This window comes from Dromiciops gliroides, chromosome 1, assembly GCF_019393635.1.
Source record: "Dromiciops gliroides isolate mDroGli1 chromosome 1, mDroGli1.pri, whole genome shotgun sequence".
In the NCBI taxonomy this organism is placed as follows: Eukaryota; Metazoa; Chordata; class Mammalia; order Microbiotheria; family Microbiotheriidae; genus Dromiciops; species Dromiciops gliroides.
Window position 1 is genome coordinate 718,177,269 of NC_057861.1, and position 13,426 is coordinate 718,190,694.

Genomic DNA, 13,426 nt, shown 5'->3' on the forward strand with positions numbered 1-13,426 from the left:
CTAGACAAGTCATTTAACCCTGTTTGCCTCGGTTTCCTCATCTGTAAATGAACTGGAGGGAAAAAAATGGCAAATCATTTCAGTATCTCTGCCAAGAAAATCCCAAAATGCAGTCACAAAGAGTCAGAGAAGGACTGAACAACAACAAACTACATATTACAAGTGAAGGTCATAGGTAGAGGCTTATGAGTCACTCTATGATTTCAAATGAGAAAGCACATAATGCCTTATTGAAATAACAGACCACCACCAACAATAAGAGCAACAAAATCCTGACCAATGGATTAAGGAAAGCAAGAAGAATGCTCCCAAAAGACAAATATCTTTACAAATGACAGCATATTTATTAACAATACCTTTAAAAAAAGATTACATCTGCTAGATCACTGATAAATATCATTTACACTGGGGATGGAAACTACATGGGGTGTCCTATTTTTCATTTATTTTGCTGTTTTTTGTTGGGTTTTTTGTATGATTTTTGTATTTTTTTTTGTTTTTGTTTTTTTTTGTAATTTTTTTTGTTCTTTTGTTTTTACATAGAAGTAACCATATTAAACTAAGAAAGGAACACAGCGTGAAATACTGACAATATATTATTTTTTCTGGTTAACACCCTTGACTTTTACACAAGTGGAATCCTGATTATGACTTTACTGAATATATTTAGAAGGTTTAAAAGTTAACCTGTATTATTTGTAAGCAAAAATATGACAAGTTACAGGCAAATTCAAGCTCTCAGGAGAGGAAAGAAAAAAATGGTGGCAGCGCATTTAAAGGTGAAAATTTTCTAGAAAATTTTATCTCTTTAGTTATGTTGATAGCTTTGTCAGAGTTAGCTTACAAAATTCCCTTATAATAACAAACAGTCCTTTCCTGAATAATATGGTTTGTTTGATATTGTCACTTTCCAACGCAATTTTAAGACTAAGAATGTAAAAGTTTATAAAGCAACTAGGCTGCCTACATAAAACTCGCAATTCATTAAGGGAACATACAATCATATCAAGGATCTTTCTGAAGATTCATATGAAAAAAATGTACTTGCAACAATTGCTTGCCAAAACAGGAGAAATCTGTCAAATTCCGTACATTACCTTAATTCAACTGATGGGATTTTTTTAAAAGAGCTACATAGATATCATATATAAGAAATTTTGTAAATAAATTATGAAACCATCAACATAGAATTACCTTTTAAAATGTACATTCAAAACAGATACATTTCAAGATAGGAAAATTACCTTTTCTCTTCAAAGACTTGGTTGACTATAGTAACTTGATCTATGTTACTACAGGATATGTAATGTTGACTTCCATGTCTAAGATAATGCTACTAACAAAGACAATAGAAACTCAACTGAGTATAAAGAAAACTTTACAATGGGATGCAATGTTAATGTCACGGATGGGAATATTGCACAAGGTGCCCCTTGGGCGGTGTGTTTATGCTTTTGAGACTGCAGCCATTCCTGAAAATTGTTTTGTAGGTCACAAAATCCATAGGATGATGGGAGGGGGATTGGAGAGAGGAAGAGAGTGAGGAGCAGGTGGATTTTACATGTCAGAAGTACTTGATTCAATGCAGTAATCACCATCATAATTGCCATTTAAATCCAGTAGCCTTGAGTGACAAACCAAGTCTCCAGCTGTTCTACCCGGGGATGCCCTGTAAAACTTTACAGTCAAGTTGCAGTTGATTCACTGAGACAAGTTTTGAACACTCCTTCCTTAAAGGAAACATTTTCAAATAATAATTTTATGATAGTGTCACCCATAGCATTTTACAGCAAGAGGGAAAAAATCAATATCTACATCATATGTTAACTTTAAAAAATTCTATAAAACACTAAATATATAATAAAAAATATGCATATAAGGACATATGTAAACTGCTTTGGTAACATCGTATTACAGATGTTTTCAGTGCATTGCAGAGTTTCCAAAGAAACTTCAAACAAAGCTCTATTTGCTTTGAGGAAGTACTGTATAATGCCATTTCTAAAGAAGCATAAAACATTTTTTTCCAGTAATAAGATGTACTTGAACAACAATATTACTTAGTACTGGGTGTCTTCAAAACAACTAACTAAATGTTGCTTATATTATCATCAGCAAGTCCTTTAGATATTTTTTGTCATAAACTGCTCCTTGCTGTGAGGGAGATCATTATTGTACTGATGGCCGACAATGTACAAGCATTTGAAGTTGAGGCGCCAGATCCTCTTGCATACGCACCTGAAGAGAGAAGAAAGACAATTTGTTACAACAGGTCAAGTTATGGAGATGAATACTCAGCTGATGAGTGAATCTGGGGAGGCTGAACATTTTTCGGTAGATGAGATGGAGTGTTTAGAAAAAGCTGGCATCTCCAGGAGTATTCTCCTTTGGGGCAGGCATTGGAGGGGAGAAGATAGACAAGGTGATGTTAATAATGCATTCATATAGGGCAGCTAGGCAGCACAGTGGATAAAGCACCAGCCCTGGATTCAGGAGGACCTGAGTTCAAATCTGACCCCAGACCCTTGACACTTACTAGATGTGTGATCTTGGGCAAGTCACTTAACCCTCATTGTCCCACAAAAAAACCAAGCAAACAAACAAAAAATCCAAACACAAAACTAAAATAATGCATTCATATAGAACTTCTAAATTTAGGACAGGGTAGCTAGGTGGTCTGGAGTCAAGAAGACTCATCTTCCTGAGTTCAAATCTGGCCTCAGATACAAGTTGTGTAACCCCGGAAAAGTCATTTAACCCAGTTTGCCTCAGTTTCCTCATCTGTAAAATGAGCTGAAGGAAAAAAAAAGGATGAACCACTCCATTTATCTTTGCCAAGAAAACCCCAAATGGGGGTCTTGAAGAGTCAGCCATGACTGAAATGACTGAATGACAATAACAACAAAAAGTTTAGGACAACCCTATGAGATAGGCAGTTTATAGATTATGGCTTCCCACTTTACAGATGAGTAACCTGAAGCTCAGTGAGGTTAAATAACTTGCCTAAGTTTCACATACCTAGTAAAATAACAGAACCAGGGGCAGCTAAGTGGTGCTGTGGATAGAGCACTGGCTCTGGAGTCAGGAGGACCTGAGTTCAAATCTGACCTCAGACACTTGACACTTACTAGCTGTGTGACCCTTGGGCAAGTCACTTAACCCCGAGTGCCTCACCAAAACAACAACAACAACAACAAAAAAACCAGAACCAGAAAAGGAGCTTGGGTCTTTAAGCATCGATTACAATCAATCCTCTTTCCACTATATCATAGCAAATTACCAAAGAAATCAGCTCTTCAGGGCATATCTGGTTCAAATTGATCAGCTGCTTTGCGCTTTCAACTCAATACAAGTCATTTCCCAATTGAGAAATGGCCAAAGGATATGAATAGACAGTTTTGAGATGAAGAAATTAAAGCGATCTATAGCCATGTGGAAAAAAAATATTCTTAATCACTATTGATTAGAGAAATGCAAATGAAAACAACTCAAATGGGCATCTCTACATGAATGGAACAGGGCAGAAATGATACAGATTTTCTCAAAATTATGCATGTTCTCTCTTCTAAGCAAGACACCAACAACTGACATGCTTGTATTACTTGAAGGCTTACAAAGTACTACACACATCTGATCTCGATTCCTGAAAGAATAAGCTTTCTCAACAGAATGTATTGTTCATATTGGACTGGCAATTGTATTTGACCTAAAAAGAATATGAGACCTCTTATACAGAGAACCTGATTCTAGGAAGCCCTCGAATCACGAATTAAAACCAGAAGAAAAATAAAATCTTTGCAGTTGCTTGTTGAGATTCCGTCTCACTTAAGGTGAGATAAATGAGCTTCAATCTTCTGTATGTTGAAGATAGCTTCTATATCTCTCCACGGGTTTGGCTTCATGTCAAGATTAGAAGTGAAGGCTCTTATCTGCCTCTAAATTGAATCGAATCTGGCCCCCTTCTGAAAAGTGAGGATATTTAGATCTGTGGGTTTGTGCGGGCTAAGGATGTGGCAAACATATATCTTTGAATCATTCCTAGGGTCTTTATGCCAAAGTACCCCATGTACTTGAAGAGACATGCTGTTCAGCATCTTCAACGGATAGTTATGGAGCCCTTCGTGTGGGACGTTTCCAAAGAGAGATGCCTCTACGAGTGAGAAAACACTCATGGATTTGGTTTGGAGTAACCACGTATTACCAAGAAAAATTCAGTTCTACATACTGGCTTCATTCATGTGCATACTATTGAAAGTCAACCTTTGCACCATTATAGTGGGTGTTTTTTTAGATGTAAAATCCCTATACGACTGATGTATATAATAGCAATAATCAATTAACCAATACACATTTATTAAGCACTTGCCCTGTGCCAAGAACTGTGCTAAGTGCCGGAGATACAAAAAGAGGCAAAAGGTAGTTCTTGCCCTAACAAAAATGAAGATCCTGCACAACATATTTTAAGTGAGATCTAGTCAGACACAGTATGGTATAGTAACTAGGGAGCTGGCCTCAGAGTCAATCGGTTATTAAGCACCTCCTTTGTACCAAGCACTGTGCTAAGCACTGTGGGCATGTGAAAGAAATCAGCAAAAGAGAGTTGGAACCCTCAAGGAGCTCACAGTCTAATGGGGAAGACAACCATGTGCAAATAACCTATATAAGTTGGAGATAATCAACAACGGGAGGGGATTAGAATTAAGGGGGATCAAGAAAGGCTTACTGCAAAAAGCAGAATTTTAGCTGAGACTTGAAGTAAGTTATGAGGCAAAGATGAAGAGGAAGATCATTCCAGGCATGGAGGACATCCATTAAAAATGCACAGATTGGAGAGATGGAGTGTCTTATGCAATGAACAGTAAGGAGGTCAGGGACATTTGATCATTGAGTATGTTGAGGGGAGAAAGGTATAAGAGATCAAAAAGGCAGAAAGGGGTGGGGCAGCTAGATGGCGTAGTGGATAGAGCACTGGCCCTGGATTCAGGAGTACCTGAGTTCAAATCCGGCCTTAAATACTTAACACTTACTGGCTGTGTGACCTTGGGCAAGTCACTTAACCCCAATTGCCTCAGCAAAAAAAAAAAAAAAAAGGTAGAAAAGGGCCTTGCTATGAGGGGCTTTAAAAGCCAAATAGAAGATTTTCAATTTGATCCTGGAGGTAATAGGGAGTTAATGAAATTTATTGAATGGGTGGGATGGCATGATCAAACCTGTACTTGAGGAAGATCACTTTGACAGTTGAATGGAGGAAGGACTGAAGTGAGGAGAGACTTGAGTGAGGGAGACCAACCAACAAGCTATTATAACAGTTTTGGTGTGAGGTGATAAGGGCAGGTTAATGGAAATGGCTATATCAGAAAAGAGAAGGAGGTATATAGGAGAGATGCTTTGAAGTTATAATCAATAGGGCTCAGCAACTGATTGGATAGGGGGGTTGCAAGAAAGTGAGGAGTAGAGGACCACACATAGGTTGTAGGCTTGGGTGACTGAGAGGGTGTGTGATGATGCTCTTAACAGTAATAGGAAGTTTTAACTAATCAGTATCTTGTCAACATAGTAAACCAATCGACCTCTCAAAAAGAACAAGAAGTTTGGAAGTGAGGAAGACTGGAGTGGGGTCAGAAGATTCATTTTTTTGATATCAAAGATTTATCATTCACTACACATATGAAAGACCCTGATGCTTTGTCTCCATGTGGCGTGAAACCTGGAAGATAATTCTGTTAAATACTTCTCAGGGATAAAGTTGGTCAAGCTGACTGAGCATTGGGAATGTTTGGCTCAATTTAGTTACATGATGTTACATGGGTATAAATGGTAAGTCTTATGCTTAGGTTCAAGAAATCAACTTCACAAGGTGAACACTGGGTTGGGTTTAGAAAACTTGACAAAAATCCAAGAACTATCATTTACTACCTCTGGGAACTTGGGCAAATCATTTCTACTTTCTTAGGGAAAATATGAAGTTTCCTCAATTGTAAAATGAGAAGGTTGGACTCTCAAATCTCTTCTAGTTCCCAATCTATGATCACATGTATGCATGTACATACATATACATATGGATACATAATACACAAGTTGCCCAAATGTGCTGATTTGAGAGGTGGTCATTTCCCTTTCTCTGGAGGCCTTCAAGTAGAGGTAAGATAACCACTTATTATATTAAAGAAGGGATTCCAACTCAGTTGCAGCTTGGAATGTAAAGTCTTTTAGGGTAGGGGTTATATCTTTGGGGTCAGGGAGCAACACCACTTTTTATTTCCCAGTTGTTTTATAAATGTTCTTTGCATTAAATGTGATCTCCCCTGACTCTGAGATTTTATAGTTCTGCATAGAAACTTTTCCTCTTGCACATGCTAATTGGCAGATTTTTTTTCTTTTGATTTTTTTTACTCCATTCTTTTGTTTGATGCTGCCTGAGGCTGTGTCAGCATGCACAAATTGGTCCGGCTGTTTAATTGACTGATGACCTGTTAAGTCGGCCAAAACTGATTTGTATATTTAGAAACAGTCTGAGATCAGCGAGCATCAGTACGGTGAAGAAACTGAGTTTCTTTTTATTAAAATTCTCCCTTGTCATACCTAATTGCTACTAGGTCTTGGTCCAGTGGTCCTCGGCTCATTTGCATGTCTGGGCTTCATGATATCTCTATGCTCCCTTACATAACATTTGCCAAACTAGGAAACACTGAAAAACGGCATTCTTACTTGATATCTTTGGAATTCGAATTTGTTCACTGCTACTTCCATCTCCTCCATCACTAAATGGCCTAATTTCTATTATGTAGTCTTCATCGAAAGGCAAAGAAAGCTCCACAGATGTCTTGTTTGTTTCAATTACAGATGTGCTGCTTTGTCTGTTCCATCTGTATAAAACCTACAATACAAAAACAATATGTGTTGCTCTCAGAAAAGGCCCAAAGCCCCCCCCCCAATGCCTTCACCTGTCCCACCCCAACAGGATGAAATGAAACAAAGACTAGAGGTGTTGGCCTCACCCTAGCCCCTCTTCTAATTTTGGAACAGTAATCTAAGAACCCAAATACTACATGTCTATGAAGAGATTTGTAGTTCACAAAGATAATTTCACAACCATAATCGGCTTTAGTCCTTATGACAGCCGGTGAAGTCAGTTGGGCCAATGCTGTCACCTTTGTTTAATAGATGAGGACACTGAATTTCAGGGAGGTTAGATGACCCAAGGCTGCAAAACAATTCATTGGGAGAGTTGGGACTCAAATTTGGCCTTCTGCCCTTTCTCCTACAATGTGTTGGCTGTCATGGTATAAGATCATAGATTTAGGGGGCCTAGGTACCTTAGAAACCACCTAGTCTAACGCCATCATGTTATAGATGTTGAAAGGTTAATTTCACAAAGGAAAAGTGTCTTGCCCAAAGTCACACAGGTACTAAGTGGTAGAAACAGGATTAAAATCCAGGCCCTTGGACTCTTTCTACTGATAACAAGGATGCAGCTTTCCCAATGTAAAAAAGGTCTTAAGCCATAACCCTTCCTTAAATTCCAGTTTTCTAAATTATGCCCAAGGTTTGAGTCTGATGATCTTTGAATTAAATATCATTTTTACAGATTAGACTGAAAAATTCATTCATTCATTCATTCTGAATGGATTTTTATCAAATTATATGCTAGAAACTGAAGTGGCTACAAATCAGTTGATCAATTACACAGCATTTATTAAGCACCTATTTTCTGCTAGGAATTTAAAAAAAGATGTGTATAAACCACTGTCCTTGATTTTACTAAACTTTTTTTTTTTTATATTCTAGGTAGCCTATTAGCCAATTTGACTATTGGATAGAGTGCTAGGCATGAAGTCAGGAAGACCTGAGTTGAAATCTTTTTTCAGATATACTTAGCTGTGTGACCCTGGCCAAGTCAAAACCTCTCAGAGCCTTGGGTTCCTTATCTGTAAAAAGAGGAGGTTGGATTTGGCTTCTGAAGTCCTTTCTAGTTCTTAAGTCATAATGCTATGATCTTATTTCACTCTCAGAGTTCAAATGTCACTGCCCACTCAGATATCCAGGCCTGCTCTTGCTGTTCCTCATTTGGTCATACCAATTCTCTCACTAACCAGGGAGGTATAGGCTGAACACTCTCCTAGGTTAAAGGGGAAGAAAAGTCTTCTGATCTCCCTCAAAGACATTTCTCAAGGATAGAAGATCTCATGGTTGATCTCAGAAGAGCAGTTTCATAAATATTAAAAGGAAAATAATTGAGAGGGAGCATAGTGGAAAGAGCAGCTCTCTGAAAGTCAACATTCCCCAGTTTTAGCCTTGCCTCTTCTATCAATTTGCTGTATGGCTCCAGGCTGTTCATGTAGCCCTTCCCCCCTTCACCCCCCCCCCCCACTACGGAGGGAAGAAAAGAGGAATTGGTTCTTTTGGTGAATTGATTGGATAGCTTTTGTTCAGATGCATATTCTATGACTTCTGACAATTCACTTTTCTTTTTTTTTATTAAGAGCTCAAATTTATTTATCCACTTAAAAATAAATGTATTATTAATACATTTTGTTACATTACTCTAACTTCCCATTGCCATCCCCCCTCTCCTCCCAGTAGAATCCTTCATTTAACAAAACACCATTGGTTAAGCAAAACAAACCAGCATGCCAAGTGTGTCTAACAGAGCATGGCTTATTCCATAGCTATAGTCTGCTGCCTTCCTCCTGAGAGATAGAAGGTATGCCTTCTGATGTCAAGAATGGTCACTGAATTGATTGGAGTCGGGATATCTCAATGTTTTTAGACATTGTTTTTCTTTATGTTTTATTGTGCTCATTGTTTAAATTGTTCTCTTAGTTCTGTTCACTTTTTTATAAAATCATATTTTACTGTTATCTTTTATTATTATTTTTTTTATCACCCAACACTTTCTACATTTCTCCCATTACCCATATCCATTAAGGCATCATTAGAAAGATAGGAAGGTGCAGTGGAAAATCATGCTGAAATTGAAGACTCTTTTTTTTTTTTTTGTGGGGTAATGAGGGTTAAGTGACATGCCCAGGGTCACACAGCTAGTAGGTGTCAAGTGTCTGAGGCCAGATTTGAACTCAGGTCCTCCTGAATCCAGGGCCTGTGCTTTATCCACTTTGCCACCTAGCTGCCCCTGGAGATTCACTTAGACAAGTCTGATTTTCAGTATCTTTATCTGCACGATGAGGAGAAGGTTGGACTAGATAACCTCTGAGGGGGCCTTTCTGTCCTAAACCTATGATGCTTAAAACAAATATCTAAAAAAAAAGAGGAGGAAAAATAGTTCAGCAAAATGAATCAATCAGCACTTGATCAATAATTGATCAAGTAGAGCTGGAATGGTCCTAAGAGGCTGTCTGGTTCATTCTCCGCATTCCGTAGATGAAGAAACCGTGGCGCAGGGAGGTTAAATGATTTGTCTAGAGTCACATAGGCAGCAAGGAGCTGAGCAGGAATTGGATTATTCACTTCCTGACATCTTAGATTCCTCATCTGTAAAACAGGACAGCAACCTTCCTCTCTCTTAAATCCAAGGCTCGCTACCTGGACACTTCTTTACACAGGTCCTTTCATTTCTCCAGGAAGGTGTCAAGTCTCCACATATCCCCTGGCACCCCAAACTTCTAACTTATGTCCTCCTACTACAAGGTGCTGAGTATAATTTCCCTTAAGTTACAAAGCCTCATCAGCATCATTCCTCTACCCGAGGCATCTCAGATATCTCCTTCAGTGTCCCCTTAGTCCTTACTAATGATCGTGCACCAATAAATCCACTGGTTTATTTGGAGATGTCAAAATTTCTCATTCTGGGGCTTTGGGAGAACAAGCTGGTTTATCAGATGCAGAGTCACAGCCCAACTTCCTGGAATAAATTGCTTCTTTGATTTACCTCCCATCCTTTCCAGGTATCAGGAAATACAACTAATTTAAAGTATAAATCCTACTCCCAAAAGAAAGATTTCTTGGGAAAAAAATGACAGACTGTACCCAGCCTGCAAATTCATTTGCACCTTGTGATGAAATGGGTTTTTGTAGTACATACTTTAGACTGGCATCTGGGCCTCCTCTCTCTCTCCTGGAGGTAATGTGGACCCTGCCCAGACCATTGGCTTCATGCTCAAAGAATGGGCACTCAATAGACTTATAAGTGCTTGTTCCCTTCCTTTGCTTCCCTCTCATTGGCAGAGCTGGAATAACAGCCAGACATTGGGGCCAATGAACATTTCACACCTTCTCATGGCCCTGGCGCCTACTCTAGACACTTGGTTTGCAATGAGAGGTGGCATAGCATTTTGGATAGAGTCAGCCTTGGAGTCAGGAAGGGCTGGGTTTACATCCCTATTCTGACACATGTATTGCCTGGGTGACGCCTTAACTCTCCAGACAACTGGCCAAGATGATAAGTCAGAGAGAAGGTGCCCATCTTCATTGGCAGAGTTGTCTCACTGGGACTCCCCCACAATGATGAAATTGAGAGGCGCATCCCAGGCTTGCGATGAAGAAATGGAAAACAAGAATTGCAAAGTGCTTTACATATAGTATTTCATTTGATCCTTTCCTGTGGTAGGTGCTATGGGTCTAATGAGTGGTCATTAATAGCTGAAGAAGCCGAGGTTTGGAGGACAAGAAGCCACTTGCTGTCATTCACGTGGCTCAGAAATAGCAGAAGCAGGATCCAAATCCAAGTCTTTGTGATGGCAAGTCCACATTACCATGCTGCCTCGGGGAGGCTCCTTCTCACCAGTAAGGGCAGGAATATGGTAGCCCACTTCATGTTCATCAGTGATCACAATGACATTTCAAAGAAAGCTTTGGGCAGGTTTACAGGAAGCTAGAGTAAAACACCTTCATTTAATTAAGCTGAAAGGTGGCATTACAGTTGTGGAAAGGAGGGTAGGATAGAAGTGGGGCCAGGATGGGGGAATGACTGTTTCCTGCTGCCTCTGCATGAAATACCAATGGCTACCTGGAAGGATGGAATATTTTGAATCTCCGATCTTAAAAAGTTAAACTGGGCCTCTCAGACAATCTAGACAACCAGCACAGAATACAGAGTAGGACAAAGAATGCAGGAAATTCAGGTAAAACATTTTCTATGTTAAAAAAGGAGGAGTTGGTAGATATGAGGGGGCTGGGATTATCTATACTAAGTCCGTCAGTGAAGTCAAGCAGGGGTAGTGTGGCGCAATTGGTAGAGCTCAGTTTTTGGAGCCAAAGAATATGGTGCCCTCTCCTTCCTCAATTTATTTCATAATTACTTCTTTGTACATGTTGTGCCTTTACTCCATACACACATGCCCCTAGTAGACAAGATCCTTGAATGCAGGGACTTTCTTTTTTGTCTCGAACCCTCTGTCTCTGAGGATGAGAGAGATAGGGCAGATAGAGAGCTGGCCTCAGAATCAGGAAGACATGGGTTTGAGTCCTACCTTTGACACATGATTTTTAGGCAACTCTTTGGAACTATAATCTATGAAGAAGGTATAATCTACACTGGTTAGTTTCCAAAATTCCACATCAATGCAACCACAGGACCAGTCCCTACTCCTATTCTCAGTGCTTAGCACATAGTAGATGCCTATGTGTGTCGCAGGTGCAAATATTTGCTGAATGAATGAATGACACATCTAGTACTGTTTTTAATATATAAACATGCTTCAGAGGAAAAAAATAGCTTGTTAAAAAAAGTAGTAGCCAGGAATCATTACCCCTGGGTTTTTTTTTTTTGTTTTTTTTTTTTGGATAAAAAAAAATCATGTAATTTTCTAAAGCCAGTTCACTCAAAAAAAATTTCCACTTCACATTTTCATCACTGCACTTTTCAAAGTCTGAGAGCCCTAACAAATAATTTAGTAGCTCATTAGCCTTCAGCTCTTCTCTCATCACTCCCCTTGAAAAAGTCCTCAGATTTTATTTTCTACTAAAGATTCCCTGGCTGAACACTTATTACTTTCCATGGACTTCTGAAGCTTTCTGCAGTGTGCTTCTTACCTTTCTTAACTAGAGAAATGGGAGTTTGGGGGAAATAATTTATTTTTCCCTTGGTTTTGTAACTTTGCTATTAGGTCTGGTTATTTGGTTTCCAGCAATTTCATATTTGCATTCTCATCTCTTTATTCTCCAAGGTGGTAGTGCCTCAGTCAAATTGGGAAGTAGAAAATGTTTGTCTTCCGGAACTCTCTTTCACCCTCCGTACTCTTTGATGTTCTCTGCCATCTCTCTTGTACCAACTCTACTTCCTTCTGCTACCCCACATTGACAAATATATGATAAGCTAGTTTACACTGTGGTATGAGCAACTCAGAGAATCATAACATTTTAAAGCAAGGAGGGAGCTTAGGGACTATCCAATCCAACTGTCTCTTTTAGAGGAGGAAAGGACTGGTAGATATGGCTGCTGAGTCACTGTCAATGATCTTAGAAAGATCATGGAGAATAGGAGGTAATGCAGTGGATAAAGCACTGCATCTGAAGTCAAGATGGCCTCAGTTTAAATTTGACCTTAGACACTTACTGTCTGTGACCCTGAATGAGTCACCTTATAATTTCCTCAACTGTAAAACAGAGAATCTTAATATCACCTACCTTGCAGGGTTGTTTTGATGATCAACTGACATAACATTTGTAAAGTACCTGGCACAAACTAGCACTTAATAAATGATTTTTTTACTTTCCATGAGGGGCAAATATCCCAATTTTTGAAAAAAAAAAAGGAAGAGAATTGAGCCTACAAATTATAGAGCAATAAGCTTTACTTTGTTTCCTGACCAAATTAGAGAACACAGTAATAAAGGGATGGTCCATGAACATTTAGAAAAGGAAGTAGTAGTCACAAAGAGGAGTAGAACTGGGTGGCACAGTGGATAGAGTGTCAGGTCTAGAGTCAGGGAAAAGTCATTTTGCTGAATTCAATATCTGGTTTCAGACATTTACTAGCTATATGACCCTGTACTAGTCACTTAACCCTGTTTTCCTTAGTTCCCTCATCTGTAAAATGAGCTGGAGAAGGAAATAGGTAACTACTCCAGTATCTTTGCCGAGAAAACCCGAAATGGGGTTAGAGTCACACATGACTGAAACGACTGATCAACAACAGCCACAAAGAGCTAGCATAACTTCATCAAGAATAGGTCATACTGGACTCAACTCATTTCCTTTTGGGGGGGGGCAGGGCAATGGGGATTAAGTGACTTGTCCAGGGTCACACAGCTAGTAAGTGTCAAGTGTGCGAGGCTGAATTTGAACTCAGGTCCTCCTGAATCCAAGGCCAGTGCTTTATCTACTGCGCCACCTAGCTGCCCCCTCATTTCCTTTTTTGATGGTATTACTAGATGAAGGGGATGCTATAGATACATTCAGTTCACTTACAGTTCAGCAAAACATTTGATAGGTTCTTATGTTGACCTTGTAGAGAGATAAAGAAATA

General features: G+C 39.1%; 1 protein-coding gene across 6 annotated transcripts in view; it reads right to left on the minus strand.

Annotated features, from left to right (window-relative positions):
* Window positions 1-338: 338 nt before the first annotated feature.
* The window catches only part of CNTN4 (contactin 4), a 1,173,040-nt gene continuing 1,159,952 nt past the window's right edge, over window positions 339-13,426 (minus strand). For all 6 annotated transcript variants that reach the window (XM_043978091.1, XM_043978085.1, XM_043978087.1 and 3 more), the window contains 2 exons: window positions 6,709-6,877; window positions 339-2,238 (listed from right to left, as the gene is read on the minus strand). In XM_043978091.1, coding sequence (XP_043834026.1) covers window positions 2,138-2,238; window positions 6,709-6,877 — 270 coding nt within the window. In that variant the 3' untranslated portion in view covers window positions 339-2,137. The remainder of the gene's footprint in view (window positions 2,239-6,708; window positions 6,878-13,426) is intronic.